Source organism: Brienomyrus brachyistius, chromosome 22 (genome assembly GCF_023856365.1).
Source record: "Brienomyrus brachyistius isolate T26 chromosome 22, BBRACH_0.4, whole genome shotgun sequence".
NCBI lineage: Eukaryota > Metazoa > Chordata > Actinopteri > Osteoglossiformes > Mormyridae > Brienomyrus > Brienomyrus brachyistius.
In genome coordinates this window covers 4,266,752-4,284,521 of record NC_064554.1, presented here as the reverse complement: position 1 = coordinate 4,284,521, position 17,770 = coordinate 4,266,752, and the positions used below count along the sequence as shown (strand labels likewise).

The 17,770-nt window shown below is 49.5% G+C and overlaps 2 protein-coding genes across 5 annotated transcripts in view; both read left to right on the top strand.

The window, feature by feature from the left end:
- cep112 (centrosomal protein 112) overlaps positions 1-2,092 on the top strand; it is a 42,434-nt gene extending 40,342 nt beyond the window's left edge. For all 4 annotated transcript variants that reach the window (XM_048990796.1, XM_048990795.1, XM_048990794.1 and 1 more), the window contains one exon: positions 1,748-2,092. In XM_048990796.1, coding sequence (XP_048846753.1) covers positions 1,748-1,751 — 4 coding nt within the window. In that variant the 3' untranslated portion in view covers positions 1,752-2,092. The remainder of the gene's footprint in view (positions 1-1,747) is intronic.
- A 3,846-nt stretch (positions 2,093-5,938) lies between these two features.
- On the top strand, positions 5,939-17,553 carry axin2 (axin 2 (conductin, axil)). The gene is given in 12 exon segments (XM_048991824.1): positions 5,939-6,466; positions 7,679-7,845; positions 7,847-8,613; positions 9,693-9,833; positions 12,091-12,193; positions 13,512-13,652; positions 13,745-14,037; positions 14,147-14,317; positions 14,478-14,681; positions 14,772-14,867; positions 14,963-15,106; positions 16,404-17,553. Coding segments are annotated over 11 exon segments (2,244 nt in total). The 5' UTR covers positions 5,939-6,466; positions 7,679-7,788; the 3' UTR covers positions 16,531-17,553.
- The last annotated feature ends 217 nt before the right edge of the window (positions 17,554-17,770 follow it).

Here is a 17,770-nt window from a genome sequence, read left to right as displayed (position 1 = left end):
TATTAAGTGGAGGCTAGACACAACAAGTCTTTCATAATGAGTAGAAATATAAATACTTACCTTCCACTACTATTATTGCATCTGGAAGATCAGTTTAGTTATAGTTAACATTAGTTTTACATTATGAGTAACACAGTAATGGAACTTTAGGGAGTATTATATTATTTAACAGCAAATAATAGGGTTACTGCTGAATTGTCACATCTTTGAGCCTCTCTGTTTATTAACAGTATTTCAATTCTTTTCAGACAACACTTCATAGTGTAATACTGCATTATTAATACTATAATTATGCATTTACTCGGTTGGCAATACGTCGCCAACAAGCCTGCCTGCTTTTCTTGGCTGCAGGGGTATTGGACTTTCTTTGCATCGTTGATTTAAACTCCTCATATCCCTGTATAATTAGCATGCAGTCTTCCTCCGTGAAATACGGAGATCGCGCCATGACCCAAACGGTGACTTACGCCGCCGAACGCGCTCCATTTATGTGAACGCGCACAAACTCCAGTTCAGTTAACAGCGGTGTAACAAATCAACTTCTGATCTGGCGTCGTAGTACTGATTAGCACCGATTGGGACAACCTGGTTTTGTCAACCCTGCGTCCACACATTGACTCTGGGTTAAATCTGATTTGGTTAAACCCCCTTTGTAGTACAGGCCCCTGGTGTCTTCCCACAACCTGCCTGCATATCTCTGACATTTGCGTATCAGTGGACCCTCCTAAGACGGTGATGATCTGCAGCCTGTTCCGAGAGTTAGTTGCCATTGGCAACACTCAGCAGGTCCACACACCTGAAGAGGTTTCCACGTGGGCTGGGAGGGTCACGCATAGCATCCAGCAGGTCTGAAACTGCTCCCTTTGCTTGGAAAACAGTCTAACGTTGTTGCGCCGGCTGTAGGCCGATACTCGCACCCCGCCCCCTGACTGACACCCCATTATGTGTCTTTGTTGGTTTATGGACCGTGCTGACATCGGACAGCTGAAAGACCCCCAACCCCCCAGCACACTGGGGTCTTTGTTGTCATTCTTCACTCATGGATTCAGTTCAATATCGTCAGCATGTGGGTCCTTCTCTGCATGTTGGCTAAGAAATTAAAGTCTTCAGCTACATGACAGGCTGTATTCATCCCGGCAAGATTAATCTAAGCACTTAGATACCTGATGTCACTCTGTGAGATTTTATATGACGTTTTTATCCAAAGGGAGTTCCAGGGTTATCCATTAGTGCTTGGCGTTTTAGTGAAGTATCCAGGTTAAGCGCTGTCTATGGCAGCAGTGCTTGGGATCCGTACCTGTGCCTCCCATGTTTTTTTCTGTTTCAGGCGGCATGGTGGTGCAGTGGTTAGGGTGAGGAGGGGCATGGTGGTGCAGTGGTTAGCACTGCTGCCTCACACCACTGGGACCCGGGTTCGAGTCTCCACCTGGGTCACATGTGTGTGGAGTTTGCATGTTCTCCCCTTGTCGTTGTGGGGATTCCTCCGGGTACTCCGGTTTCCCCCCACAGTCCAAAGACATGCTGAGGCTAATTGGACTTGCTAAATTGCCCGTAGGTGTGCGTGTGAGAGTGAATGGTGTGTGAGTGTGCCCTGCGATGGGCTGGCCCCCCATCCTGGGTTGTTCCCTGCCTCGTGCCCATAGATTCTGGGATAGGCTCCGTGACCCAGAAGGATAAGCGGTTTGGAAAATGGGTGGATGGTGGTCAATTGGCTGTTGGTGTGTTTCTGTTTTCCTGCCACACTCAGGTGACCCAGGCACATCAGCACCTTCAGATTGTTTGGACATGGAGGAACGAATCCTCCAGAGATACAGGGAGGGTCAGTCATGGAGATCTGGCCCAGGGTAACCCTCGCTGTTCCTGCTGATGACATCATCATTATTCTCCATATTTAGTCTCCATATTTAGTCACGGTGTAATTTATGTTTAAAACGTAATTAATTTTACTTTACTGTAATCGTCTTCCACTACTTTGTATTTGTTGTATTGTTGTCATTTGATACTGATATGACCTATGACCTTTTATTAAAAAAATTGTATAAAAAGTTTCCATGAATGCATTTTTGGCATTTTATTAAACTATTGTAATATATTTACTTGAATTGTTTTTTTTTCCCGATCGTAACATTCCAAATACATATATGCATATTCCACTGCTAAATGTTTTGCTTTTATGTCACTGGAATTTGTATCAATGAACAAATATAGGATGTGGAGGCTGTCAGCAGTGGGGGGTTAACAAAGATCAAAGCTGACCAATCAGGAATTAGGTACACTGTTGAATAAACAAAGCTGACCAATCAGGAATTAGGTGCACTGTTGGATAAACAAAGCTGACCAATCAGGAATTAGGTGCACTGTTGGATAGATGGATGTGTTGCAGATAAGTCTTAACATCATTTTTTGATGGTTTTCTAGTTTTTTTTATGTGACACTGGACATTTTCTCCCAGAAATCAGTTCTGCTTGCTACTGGTATTCAGCCAGTTGCTTCCTGGGAGCAGTGCTGGTTAGCCTGTGCTGTCTCCCCATATGTGACCCAATAGCAGCGAGCTGGTAGGTGTGTAAATCAGCCTGCATGAAGCGAAACAGGGGGTGAAAAGGTCGGAGCAGGAAATTTCCCCCGTCTGCCCTCCCCTTTCATGTGGGGTCTGATCACTGCTGATTGATCAGCTCATATGTGCTTTATACAAACCGCTGGTCGTTCAGGCAGGCAGAGGCTGTCTGCCCAGCTTTACATCTGCTAGCCCCCATTTTATTATTTATGTACTTTGTGACTGCGTGTCCCCAGGTCACCTGGCTCTCCCCCAGCCCCCATCCCAGTGACCTTTCCCACTTGTTGGATTCCCCTTTGGGGGGGAGTTCCCCATGTACTACGGAATAGAAAATAATATTTGGACCCCCGTTCTCCAGGTGTGAGTCCGGAGCGAGGGATGGTTGTTGTAAGTTAATTCGGCTCAATAACCAGTTGTCTATATGAACCTGTATAATCGATGTCACCATGAATGAAGAATGGAATTGGCTAATAAATTGGGAGGGTCCATTTGAAGCACACCGCACCTCGCAGATGACAGACACCTTCCTGCTCTTTTCTGTGCTGTTTAGACGCTGTAAGCGGATGCCCCAAGGTGAGTGATGGGTGGGACAAGCCAATGATGTTTGCATTTTACTGACAGAAGTCAGGCTTTGCGAGAATGATAGACATTCACCAATCTGGAAAAAAAATGCAAAAGGGACCATCACCCTACAAGGTAAATATAAGTGACCCCGCCCACTCTGCATGTGGAATAAACGCACGCAAGGACACAGCGACTTCAGCCGTTCACCCACCCACAGATGTCCTTTGAAATTCAGTTTTAACCGGTTTATGTTACTTCCCTTGCTCCTTTGGCCAAAATTAACGAAATACCCCTAACCAGCCGTAACGGGCTGATGGGCTGTGTAGCGTCTTTTTTTGAGGGTGTTATCCACCATGTCCAACTTCAAAGCACATTTTAGCGGCACGCTTTAATTGTGTGGTCACCCCGCTGTGTGCGTGGCGACTGCTTCTGCTGACGGGCCGCTTTCCCATCTCCCGTGTCATCGCATCCCCCTCCCCCCCCCCCCCCCATCAAGCTTCCTGTGACTGTCTAATGGTGCTTGTCTGCGCCAGCGGTCACTCCGACTTCAGGTCTGCCTCTTATTCTCTTAACTGTTTACGAAAACATGAAACCAGATCAATTTAGCCTCTCTCTTTTATTTACCCCCGTCCTGTCTGGCCCTAAAATGGACATTCACACTCCGCTTGGTCTTGATAACTGTCATAAGCTCAACACCCCCCACCCCCACATCCCCCCCCCTGGGTATCATGTTCTATTGTTCTCCACAAATTCTTTGGTCTGGCTTGAGATAAAGGGATAATGACTTCAAAGGGCCGCACTAGGAGTCTGACCCCAAGCTGAAAAACGACAGGGACAATGTAGTAATGGAGAGCAGTTACTGATCACAGGCTCTGCTCAAAGAGAAGTGTGGCCACACTTACCGATGCACTTACTCTTGATTGGTTTTTATGGTGTGGGCCATAGGCTTGACGGGCAAAAGGCCCTGGTGATGTATGGCTCTAGTGCCTGTCGAGACCCAGCGAAGCTCATGCAAATTGTTCTGTGCAGGACGACGAGCTACTCGATGCACGTGTTTCATGAATGACTCCAAGTCTGATGTCGGTCCAGCCAAGCAGATGGCGCAACTTGGGAAAGATGTCCTGCAGAAGTGTGAATTGGGTCCGTCGCTGTGTTGAAGCCCCACTGGCCTGTCAGTAACCCCGTCGTTATGAGGGGGGTCACAAACAGGCCCCCGATTATGACAGGCCACCTTGCTCCCTTCCCTTCCTCCATCCTGTGTGATCCTGTGTGTCTCCTGCAAGCCTGAGGGGCACACGGGTCAGGAAGGAGATTAGCCATCCTTAAGTAAAGGTGTTTATATAGACCAAAGTGCATCATTGTATGATGTGGTTTTTGCTCTATGTATGTTTGACATGGTGTCGTTATGTCCGATGTTGTACGATGAACAGACAGGAGGACTGCAATAGGCCCGCGATGCATTAAGCTCCTTAACCAACATGCCACCCACTGTTCCATCTTCCACAAGGTCACCCAGCACCGCTGATCAAGCACCAAGCTGCACCCCGCTTTGTGGTGCTGTGCCACTCCAGCCTGCTCAGAAGCAGCTGTACTCCATAGATGGTTTAGATGAGAAGTGAGGCCACTGTATCAGGCTGGATATACTGCTGTACAACTAGCAAAAGAAACAGTGTCCTCTGGGTACCTCTAGTGAAATATGCTTTTTTATGATAATGAATGATATTCTGTCTTATGTCTAATTTCAGTTAAATGTTAAGGGTGTTATATTTGCATTATGTTGTGGGGACCAAATGTCACCGCCCACAGTGTAATATATACCTGACATTTTGACATTGTGGGGTCTATTTTTTTTTTTAATTCTATTTAATAGAAATCTGTCACTGCAATCAGTGGTTTGTTTGTTTGTTTGTTTGTTTTTTGTGGTTTGTTTCGCTAGTTATGGTTAAGGGCTAGGTAGGGGTTAAGTCAAGTCATTGTTGGGACTAGGGCTTTGCCCATAGAAATTAAATGAATGAATAGTCCCCCCAAAGATATGAATACATACACACACACACACACACACACACACTATATATATATATATATATATATATATATATATATATATATATATATATATATATATATATATATATGGCTCCTTATTTCTGGCTGCAAAGAACTAGTCTTACCTAAAGGACACACTGTACAAATTTATTTGTATATATGCAGACCTTTTCTATACACAAGTCATGTATTTCATTCAATTAAAAAATGTTTTTTGTTGCTTTCCACAGAATAAAACCGTCTCGTTTCTGCGTGAATGTATTTATTTCGTTGTGTCCTGAGCCCTTAATTTACGCTTTAACATCAAAGAGTCATTTCCTTTGAAGTATCATGTCGCAAGATCACCGTTTCATCCACCCTTAGATCTTTGCAATTAATTTATTTAGTATGAAAAATGCAGCACGCCGTCTCGGTTATTTTCTTTCCTCTTTTAATCGTAAACATGATTTGCTAGATTTGCTCATTATATCAATATTTGCAAATATTTGTCAAAAAAGTATACATGTCAGGATATGTGCTCAATGAAAGTGACTGTCGTGTTTTGTGTGAGGGTATTAACTCAGTATAATGACAGCCCAATTACCTGCTCCCGTTCATGCATCACAGGAAGGAAAGGGTTAAATCGCAAAATATTTGAGTCTTAAAAGAAGAGGCCTGTGTCTTTTAAGTTTATGTAGCAACAGAAGGATTGCAAGGATAATTCTACTGGGACGGCAGATCATTTACTTCTGACGTTCCAAAGCCTCGGGGAGTTGGCTCAAGATTGCTTGTCTTTGATAAGGTCCTTGCAACTTAGTAACAACTTTACATTTTATAATCTTATACTAAAAACACTTACTAACTTCATGCTGAAAATGGTCAACGATTTCCGATATCTGACACCTAGGAGCCCACCTTGATTAAAGGAGGAACGTGCTGCGCCGATCAAAATCATTACTTATTCTCTGTTAGGAGCAACGGCGAATAATTCTTTTTAGCTACCTTCCGGGACCATGCTGTCGGTTCCCTTCTTTGATGTCTGCAGTTAAACCCTGAGCCCATTTCGTATTGGAATAGCCTGGAGGAGGTCTACCGCTTGGCTTGACTGCTTAAAACATAACTTATGAAGGGAAGGGAAGGGGAAAGCTGCTCTGTTTTTCGGGCAAAACTAAGCCGTTTTATTTTCCCCCCCATCCAGAAAAGATACACACTGAACGGAACTTAAAAGCGCTGTGGCTGAGTGGAAATTGTGGATGACTTTTTTTCGGTTTTGGGTTGTTGGATTTCAGGGATTTTCAAGACGCGAAAACTTCTGGGTCAATGGTGAGTAAAAGGAGCTTACGTGCTCCGCCAGTTGTTTGATGTCGTCCTGACACGCTTTGAAGTAATATGCGATATTTAATTATCTAGATGAAACGATCTCGTCTGCTTTTCTTCTTCCATTTTAAATACTTTCAGTATTTCTGGTTGTGTGCCGCTGTAGTCGTGAAAAGTGTAGGACAAATGTTGTATGATTCCCACCACCGGTTCTTTTAAGACTGCGTGGCTACTCAAGGATCAGTTCTTGAATGGGATGGGGACAGCCGTGGACTAGCCTACCAAGTTTTTAGATTTCTTCTGTTTTTATTACAGTTTTTTATAGCATATTTCTGATATATTTTATCCGAATGATGCCAGTGAGCAGTTGCTTATCCCGGAGGACGATACGGAAATCCCAATAAAGGTGGATTGGCTGCAGTGTAACCTACGTGTTTTTCAGTTAATCTTGTTTTGGACATTATGGAATGTTATGCTTGATATGGCTTTTTGCCTATATTTGCTTACGCCGGAAAACACGGGTTGTTTCGTATTGGAGTTAAGTAGCCTGTTTAACGGTGGTATCAGATGTCTTGTTATACTACGGATCAGTGTATGCAGTAGATAACGCTACAGTCTGCATCGCGATCTGTAAAGCACGATGGATTTAATATAGTTATTAGATTACCGTACTTGTAGAAAATTTGTTCAGATCATAATAAATAAATAGGCCTGATCTTAAAATCGGGACTTTTCCCCCAAAACAAAGTTGTGTGTCTCGTAGCATATATTTTTGAATACGTTGGCTCTACATACATTCTTTGGTTTGTATTTGAGATTATGTAACGGATGTTTCAGTACAAGTGTTTTTCACTCAGATGTACAAACATGCAATATTTCTATAGGCTAATTATCTAAACTGGAAATCAGCTTAATTATTGCAACTGAACTCGCTAGACTGTATTGCTGTGGTTGATATTGTAGTGCATGTCGAGTCCGGTGGTTCTTGAAGACTTGCAATAGTTTAGTCACTAACAGCATGACTTGTTTAATGGAGCCAGAATTACGTGACAAGCATTACATCGTTAATGTAGGTTGTGTGAGTGCCTAGAAGTCAATGGTTGATGCATTTTTGTTGTATTTTTTTCATGTAGTTTAAGGAAAGGTCCGTCCTCGTGAAATCTGCTCCTTAAGTGTTGCGGGTTTGGTTTTTATTATTCCGATGCTTCTCCGTTTCAGAGAAAAGACGAGACAGATGAGCAACTCCTGCTGATCTGAGCAAGCGGAGAGGCGATCGGTCAGGCGCGGGAGGCTGCGGGCAGGACGCAAGGGATCGGAAAGCCGAAATCATGAACCGGGTGCTTACGGACCATTTCGTCAGCAGCTTTAGGGAAGATGCCCCCCGTCCCCCCGGTGCCGGGGGAAGAGGGAGAGGCACCATGCAACAGCCCCGGCAAACTTGCTGGGGTCAGACCCCAGAGTAAAGCAAAAGCGACTGTCATCGACCCCCCTGTTTTTGCGGCCAGGAGAGACGAGGATGGACTGGGGGAGCCTGAAGGAAGTGCGTCCCCGGATTCCCCGCTCATCCGATGGACAAAGTCTCTGCATTCCCTGCTGGGGGACCAGGACGGCGCCCATCTCTTCAGTATATTCCTGGAACGGGAGAATTGCGCCGACACGTTAGATTTCTGGTTCGCGTGCAACGGCTTCAGGCAAATGAACCTCAAGGATGGCAAAACGCTTCGAGTCGCCAAAGCCATTTACAAGCGATACATCGAGAACAACAGCATCGTCGCGAAGCAGCTGAAGAGCGCAACTAAAGTCTACATAAGGGATAATATCAAAAAGGGGCAGATTGACTCGTCTATGTTCGACCAGGCGCAGACAGAAATACAGGCAACCATGGAGGAAAATGCTTACCAGATGTTTCTGACCTCCGATATATTCCTCGAATACGTCCGTGCCGGATGTGAGAGCCCGGCTCATATTGGCCACAGCGGGCTGGGGAGTCTAAAATTGATGTGCGGATACTTGTCTAGGTTAAACGTGGAAGATGAGTGGACTGGCAAAGACTTTAAAGCCGTGGATCTGGCTTCGATGGCTGGGCTCTCGACAAAAGCCACACGGGCGGCTGCGCCTTTGAGGTCTGCGGACGTGCAGGGGAATGAATGCAGGTAAGTGCGTGTTACTCCCTGTCTGTCTATATGTGATCTGTTCTGGCGCTTGTCGCCCATCTGGCTTTAGCTCCAGCGCCAAATATATTTTTATTATTTACTATAGACGTTAGACTGAATAGAAGGTGTAATGATTTTGCCTTTTTCATCTATCAGAATGATGCTTTTTTTTCCCCGGCATATGTCCTACTTCCCGTAAAGCAATTGTGCTCCCGGCTGGTTTGAATTAAGCTGTGACGGCGATAGCGGGAAACATCAGTGGGACTCTGTCTTCCTTTAAAGTAAATAGTGCCGATGTGACGGCCTTCTTCTGGGGCGCATCGGTTTCCTGTGCTTTGAAATTTGTTTTCCAGATGAAGGGAGCTGTTATACAGTGTGCATACAGTAGTCATTAGTCATAATGTCAAACTGATGACTGTTGCAATTGTTCAAATATACACTTGTAGACTTTTTAGGCCACTTAATTAAAACTTGAAGCTGACTTAGCTGTCAATCCAAATGATGAATAACCTACTGAAAACCGAGGCTCTTATCCAAGTCCGCAGCAGTTCTTAATTGTCATCGCGCTGTTGTAGTGTTTGGACTTTCTGGCTGAGTGGCGACTGAGCCCCGCGCAGATCTTTGGCCACCTGAGATGCACTGTGGGCTCTTCGGCCTGGTTCACAAGGATGTTTTCATGAAAACTTTTGTTTGAAGATGGCGAGTTCAGGAAGGGTGGGGCTGCTTTTGGCACTTTGGCTTGGTTGTCGCCCCCCCCCTCCCCTCCATTACTTTATTGGTGCGGTTTAATCTGTAAATGCTGGGCTCCTCCTTTCCGTAAAGGTTCCTTTAATGCAGTCCTATTACATTATTAGTAATTTTTATGCCTTTATTTTCCCCACTGTGACGTCGTCGCCCCTCCCCCCCCATCCCATTCGGTCTGAGCTGGGGGCTGCCATATCTGCTCATATATCACCCCCCCCCCCCCAAATATTATAATGGGAGTCAAGATGGAGGAAGAATGTCTTTTTTTTTTTTCTTTTTTCTTTTTTTTTCTCCCCCCAAATTGGGTAAAGTTGTTGGGCTTCTGCCGTTTGCAGGTTGCACCGGTGCACCGATCCCGCCAAGTCCTGCCGTTTCAATGCGGGCTGTGTGTTGGCCCCCGCATCCAGCGCCCATGACAGCGAGGCCTCCAGCGACGCGCTCACAGATGACTCCGTGTCTGTGACGGACAGCAGTGTGTGAGTACCCCCACCCACATGGAGAATGACTGACTCTCACTGCCGCAAAGGCTTCCTCACCTTGGTCGCTACAAACTGTGTGTGTGTGTGTGTGTGTGTGTGTGTGTGTGTGTGTGTGTGTGTGTGTGTGTGTGTGTGTGTGTGTGTGTGTGTGTGTGTGTGTGTGTGTGTGTGTGTGTGTGTGTGTGTGTGTGTGTGTGTGTGTGTGTGTGTGTGTGTGTGTGTGTGTGTGTGTGGGGCATGAATTCTCATTTCAGTGTTGTGTAAATGACCTTTTAGCTTGTGCTGTACATACTGGGCACAGGTTAGAAAGGCTGTCCATGATGCATTGGCAGCAGATGTTGAAAAGCTCTCTGTTTCCCAGTGTGTCTCCCTTTTAGCTTATGGGATTGTGGCTCATTGTTTGAAGCCTGTAATGGGGGTGGGGGGGGGGGGGGGCAGCCCTGTTCCATGGGTGACCATCTGGCATGTAGCCAACATCATGCTCACTGTTAACTAAAAAGCACAGAGGGGCTGGTAGTCTGGCCAAGGGCACGACAGAAGTGATGTCAGGCACAGTTCAAGTATTAGAAATCAAGGTAATTCAAGGTTGTGACAATGAGTAATTTGTTTATTAAACTAGACTCTGGTTTTTGTTATTCTGTCTGTGTGCCGTGGGCTGGTCGGACCCTGCAGCTCCCTCAGACCAGGAAGGTCTGCACCTCCTTCAGCAGGAACTTGCCGTGTGGCAGTGCCACAAGCTCGGGTTTACACTGGTTGCCCTTGAATCAGCCTGGTTTTTGGTTCTCTGGTTCCCTCTGTGCACCATACAGCTCTTCCTGAACTCTGTTTATTTCTGAAACATGTCTGGTTAACATCCTGATGGCTGGAATTGGCACTTTTGTGAGTCGATGTCACTGAGGTCCGGAATAGTGTTCTGTGGTCTCCGGCCTGGCACAGGGAAGTGCGTTGGAGGTTTCGCACTTGGGTATGCAAGCTGTGCTGAAGCGTGCCAATCTGGACGGGGATCAGGCGGACTGGGCTGCACCAGGCCAAGTTCCCTCATTAAGATTGCAGAACAGCTGTGCTAATTTTAGAATGTACAACAAAAGTAACTTTTGACGCTTGATACTTCATCGTAGTTTTGAATTTCGTTTTAATGAGAAGTCGTGTGAATGATTAAAGCGATATGGAATCTTTGTGGTATTTGTAATAAATGAGAGCAGATTAATAGGTCTTCATGACTTTTTGCAGACTGATTTTAATCCAAAATGTTTCTCTTGTATTGATGTATCTCTCTGATGGGGGGTGGGGGGGGGTTGAGCCTTTCTCTTAATTTCCAGTTGTTAATAGATATTACGCCCTGTGGGGGTGTTGCCTTCCACCTTGTCACGGCTGGTTTGTCCCTCGGTGTTCCTCGTGGTGTGACAAGATTCTGTGATGGGGAGGCATCACCCCCACTGGCTGTTCATGGGTCCCGGAAACCCACCTGGGGGGGGGGGGCTGTGATTTAGGGCCAAGCCAACCACACCCCCCTCCTCCATTTGCCCAGCTGGGAATCTCTCTGTACATGGGGGGGGGGATGGATGAAAGGCTTAACTGAATCGCTTTCAGTTTATTGTTATGCCTGGGGGGGGGAGGGCTGTAGGGATGAGAGGGCCTGCTGGATGCTTTGAAAGCTGCCCGCCTGAGTGAATGAAGGATCTCCATGCAAAGCAGGGTCACTGCACAGGGTCGCTGGCTGGTGCCGGTCTGGGCTGAGCCGGGCCCGACTCAGTCAGCAAGAAGCCTCATGTTTGGCAGAGCTGCACTCCAGCTTGCTGGAATGTCTGTCTGGGGTTTGGTGGGGGGGTTAAGGAGGTGTCCTGACTGCGCCGGTACAGACCTATCAGGGACTACATTCTAGGAGAGAGCCGTATACTGAGATCAGACGGGTCACATCGAGAGCTGAATCAGGTTTCCTTCTGTGAGGAGAAGCAGAAACTCAATTTCCACATGCATCCTCATTCCCATTATTGGTCGTTGACAGGTGCATTACTGTGCTGGCCTCCCACCACACACACCCAGCGTTGAGAGACTGGCTTGCTCTGTTATGTGGATCTGGCCTGTTACCTTGAATATAATTACATGTATGATTATAAATACATCATGGTCTAAAATTCTCCTAAATACCATTGTGTGATGCTTTTTGAAGAGGAAAAGTGGGGTGTAACCTTTTGAGGGGAGCTCTTGTTTGGCTCGACCTTCACCCCGGCCCCCGTTTCCTGTCTGCCCACAGGGATGGCGCCCCTGCCTACAAGCCGGCCTCCCGGAAGCTGCTGAAGCGTGAAATGCACCGCAGCGTCAAGGTGAACGGCCGTGTGCTGCTGCCTGACTTCCCCGTAAGTACTTACCCGCTGCCCGAGCATGCCGCTTGGCGTCCTATTCCCGTATCTCGGTATCATTAGCCAGTGGTTAGCTTTGAATCGGTGAGTGATGAGGGAGTGCAGAGGCCAATCAGCTTTGTCCCTTTGGCCCCGCCCCTGTGTACAGCTGACCCAATAGTGCGCATAAATAAAAATGCAGAATACAGTCGAGCTTAAGAGTGGAAACCCTGACCTTCTAACTCCTGAATGGGGTCTTGGATCAAGCAAAGGTCTCTGATGCACGGGTCCGTTCAAAGTTTAATTGTCTGTTCTGCACCGTTCCTTTGTAAACCTCCTCTGTGCCGTTTCATGGCGAGTCGCCATAGTCTTTGCTAACCCCTCCCACCCCCTCCCCTGCTTCCAATCCTGATGGAGATGGTGCCATTTCCCATGATGCACTGGGGGCACGGCAGGCTTCGCCGGGGGCTTTGCTCTTTGTTCTGCACGATGAGATGAGAGAAATAGGTGGGGGGGGGTGGGGTGTAAAAATCAAGAAAGCAGGGAAAATATCCCACGTATGGGTGGGGGGGGGGGGGCATCATTGCTACTGTACCTCAAAGGCCAGAATGCAGCGAGGAAATAAATTGCTGCGTCTCCTGTGATCCAGCACCATCCGGCCCCCCGCCACTCTCCTCCGTCTGCGTGCCTCCTTTTTAATTTTCTCTCCCCTTTCTCCCGTCGACATGCGACTTTTATTCAGAGATGTAAAGCCGCTGCCGCAGTGAGCCGGGGCCCTGTTTGATGTGTGGGGGGGGCCTTTGAAGCACCTGACTTCAGAGGCCAGGCTGACGGCTAGCTGGTGCTGCGGGGGAGGAGGGAGGGGGCCGGAGCCGCCGAGGGCCAGGCGGGGCTGCTAGCGTTGGTGGCTGGGGGAGCCGCTGGTCGGTGACCTGTCTGTGCGGCAGGCTAGTGGCTAACGGGCTGCCTAGGCCAGGGCTAGGCAGTCTTGTCCGGAAGGGGCCGCTGTGTGTGCAAGTTTTCGCTGCAGCTCCCTAATTAGGTTCCTAATTAGAGGACTTATTGGCTGAGAAGCCCTCACAGCTGGGGTTTGAACAGCTGACCTAAAGATTATCCCACAAACTTGCATACACACCGTCCCTTTGCGGATAAGATTGGCCACCCCTGGACTAGCCTAGCGATTAGCTGTAGTGCCCAACAGGCCGGTTCAGCTAACTGGTTAATGAATCGGTGTCTTAGCATCTTGGGGGAAAATAACCGGATGCTAACGGCCGGCGCTCAGACTTCATGCCAGTAGTGGGCAGTAACCCTTCCCACCTTGCCTCCCTCTCGCCAGCAGATGCAGCGCCCCCCCCGTGACATGGGCCCCGTGGAACCGGCGGCCTTTGCCGCGCAGCTGATCGCCCGGCTGGAGCGTCTGAAGCGGGAGCAGGACACCCGGGGCTGCCTGGAGCAGCGGCTGCAGCAGATCCAGGAGGTGAGGCTCATTCGGCCTCTGCCTGCACTTCCGTAGCCGTCAGCAAGGTGGCGCCGTATTCCGTCCTAACTTCCTGTGTGCTCGATATCCAGGAGGAGGAGGGGGAGGTGCCAGGCGTCGCCCTGTGCGACGAGGACCCCCAGGCCATCCTGGATGAGCACCTGTCCAGAGTGCTGCGCACCCCCGGCTGCCAGTCGCCTGGTACTGGTGTGGGCGTGGCCTGCCGCTGCCTCTCCCCGGACACCCGTACCCCCTGCAGGCTGTCACACCTCACTGCAACCCACCAGCAGCCCGGAGAGGGGGCGGACGGGGCCCGGTGCCGGATGGGGCTCTGCTCCTCTCCCATTGGTTCTGGCCTTGGCGGCCTGGTCGCAGTGCATTGTGGGTTAGTATCCCATGCTTTTTTTTTGCGACTCTCGGTCGTTAACTGAAGAAATGTGGTTTTGTGTATGTCGGGCTCCCCGGTGACCTTTGCCCTCTCACCCTCCTGCCAGCAGGCAGTGTAACGTGATGCCCCGGCGCCCCTGTCAGTCCGGAGAAGGGAGTGCTATGGCACCCTGCGGATGGGAGGCCATGCAGCCCCCGTCGGACACTGCTGACCGCTCGCACGGCGTGTGGCAGTGGATCCTTGACAGCGAGAGGCAGGGCCGGCACAGGTCACATGGGTGAGTACCCGGACAAAGCCTGCCCCCATGGGCTCAAAAGGCCTTCCTATTGGATGGCAGGTTGACCAGTAGGCTACGCCCTCTTTCCTTTTGCAGTGAGTCGTTGTAGTTCAGTGGTGGGTAATTTTAGGCATTGACCCTACGCCCTTCGTTTCTCCAGCACCCAGCGCACCAGAAAGCCGCACACAGGCAACACTGCACTGCTCCGCCATCTGCCCAGTGGGGGCACCGGTGGTAGCTCCCGTGTGCCTCAGCCCTCCCAGCCCTTTGTTCAGGACCCCTCTATGCCCCCCCTGCCCCCACCCAACACGCTGGCACAGCTGGAGGAGGCACGTCGGCGCCTGGAAGAGGCCTCCAAGCAAAGGTGGGGCTCCCGCTCCCCCCTCATCACCGACGCCATGACGCTGCCGCCTGCCTTGCAAGCCCCTGATGCTAACGGCTCTGCCTCCCCCAGGTGTGCAGCCCCCAGCCCTGCAACGGAAAGACATCGGCCAGCACCATTCTCCAATGGACGTGCGCTCCTGTCCAGCCCTGCAGCGCAAACAGAAGAGTAAGTTGGGGGGGGCCCGCCGTATAATTCAAATGGTGGGGGAGTCAGGTTAGTGGGCCGTGTGTCACCTGGGGTCTGCCATGCCCCCCTCGCAGGGTGAGAGATCCGCACCTCGGCCCCGAGCTCGTCGTCACCTACTTCTTCTGTGGGGAGGACATTCCGTACCGAAGGATGGTGAGGTCACCCAGCCTGACCCTGGGCCACTTCAAGGAGCAGCTTCGCAAGAAGGGCGATTACAGGTATAATCCCCCCCGGCAAACCTAAAAGAATTAAGTACATAAAGCGGAAGGGAAAGGGGCCTGGCCTCAGACGCTGGTCACATCTACCAGTGATTTCCTTTCAACATGCGTTTGATAAGCAGCATGCAAACAGCCGCTTCTTGGATACTCCAGCGACCGGACTGAGAAACCTCCATCCCCTGTCGGTGGCAGGGCGACATTTGCTGGGTATTCTGATGCTCTCCCTGAAGCTTCCTGTGCCCCGCCCACACGTCCTGATTGGCTCAGATCAGAAGCCACACCCACGTGCTCCCCCAGAGCTCTGCTTTGGTTCTCAGGACCATGTTCTGCAGTAGAAATAGGAAATGTAGGTTGGAGCTGGATGGGGGTGGGGGTGGGTCAGGTTAGTTACAAAGAGCAGCATGAGCAGGTGTGGGGCCCGATGTTTGTTTGAAAGAAAATCTTGCCACGTGGTCTAGGGTGCCCAGCCTGGGCATCTATTGTGAGAGGAGACAGTTATTTGTTGACAGAAGCCCCATTGTTTTATAGTTCAAGGGACCTTATTCTGTCAGAATGCCATCACATGTTTGTGTGTGGTGGGGGATGGGGTGTTTAGTGTGAAATTACCCAGAATCCAAAGCTGCCCTGAAACTGGAGGAACTTTCTTCTAGGTAACCACCCCCCTCTCAGGGTGGGGTTCCTGGGGGTGGGTAGTCCTCTGCCCACTTTGTAACTGAAGAGCTCTGTGTGTATGTGTGTGTGCGCGTGTGCCTGTGCCCCTCCCCGACTCCCTCGTGAGCACACACACACACACACACACACACACACACACGTGTGAGGGGGCGGCACAGGAACAGACACGGAGGCACCCAGAAATGCGAGCCTTTGTGAATGGAGGCCCTTCATGTCACGCCGGGGGCTAATTATACGGCGCTAGTGGCTGAAAGAGGGCGCAGAAGGGAGTCTTTAATTTGGGGGGAGGACACTGCGGCCCTCAGAAGCTCTGGACAGCCGAGTGGCTCGGGGGCGGCCATTTTAATTAGGATTTTCAAGTTTATGCAAGAAGGATCATACAGCCCCCCCACCCCAAAAAAAAGATGGTCTACAATTGACCTTCTGCCCCACAGAGCTAACCAGTGATTCTCTGTTTCAGCCCTTAATTACAGCACATTAAGGGGCGCCCCTCTGACTTGCTGTAGGTGACGATGGGGGTGGCTGGGGACCAGGGATGTTTGTTTATTTTTTTGGGGGGGGGGGGGGTTTATGGAACCGTCGTGTCGGCAGTCGCTGACGTTCCCCGTCCCTGTTTCACTGGCAGATACTACTTCAAGAAGGCCAGCGACGAGTTTGAGTGCGGCGCCGTCTTTGAGGAGGTGTGGGAGGACGCAGCCGTGCTGCCCATGTACGAGGGCAAGATCCTGGGCAAGGTGGAGAGGATGGACTGAGGGCCTCGCGTACGACCAGCAGGGGGCGGGATGCCGCAGATGCCAGGGGCCAGCGGATGGACTGAGCTGATGGAGCGAGACGTGTGACCTTAAGATCTACGAACCAGCATGTAGACATGATGCTGATCACAAGATTCTGGGAAGGAGGGAGCCTGAAATAACAAAGGAGACCCCAACCTGCAGCTGTATCTTCTCGATGTCTGAATGTGCGCAAAAAAAAAAAAAGACTAAATTGTCCCATGTGCAGAAGATGGACAAGCTGCTTTGCCGATTTCTAGAAGACTCTTACTGGTCCACTGCCGCAGAGGCAGTGATGGCGAGCCAGTGTGGTTCGGGGGGCGTGGAATCCCTGCGCAGGTCCGCCTCTCCTGATCTCCAAACCAACCAGTGAAGAGCGCCGCTTCTGATTGGTCCGTGCCTCCCGGCATGAGAAAAGGAAGTGACACGGTCGAGTGCCTTCAGCGTGTGGGAGCTGAAGCAGGCAGCAGGCAACAGGCTCCATCCAACAGCCCCCAATGTGAAGGAATGTGACCCTTAAAGGTGGACTGAGGAATAGGCACCGGTCTGTGACCGCGGGTTTCGGTCACGTTCACCGCCATCTTACTCCTGCCACCCGGATCTGGTCCTGGTTCTGGCCTCAATAGGGGGGGGGGGTAGCCCAAGATGACCTGTCACCGGTCCCAGAGGCAGACACCTAAAAAAGTATTAACTGAGTACAATACACGTGCCTACATGGATTGCCATGTGTTGCCCTGTTTCAGGGTGAAAAATTTCCTTGGTTTTCTAAAGGGCTTTTATGTGGGGGGGGGGGGAGAGATTTTAATTGTTTTTTTCTAATATATATTTGTAACCCTGTTCTTCATGTTGATCATTTATGTTCATGGGTTTTATTTTTATTTTTTCACAGGGTGGCATGCCATTTGAATCTAAATTATGCATTATAAAGATGACCTGGTACTTTATTGTAATTAAGAGATTTAATTAGTAGCCTTTTATTAAAATAAAATATATTTTTCAAATGCAGTGGCTTTCTTTTGTAAAGCGATGTGGGTGGGGGGTCGCTGGTGGGGCCTTCTGGGACAGGAAGTGGTGGGTAAACGGCTCCCCGCCCCCCGGACTGTGGCTGACGTCTCTGAAGTATATTTGGTTTCCTAGTAACAGCTGATTACATGCCTCTCTCCTGTACCCTCTGATGGCTGGTGCCCATGATACAGCCCCTTGTGTCTCACATGCACGTCTG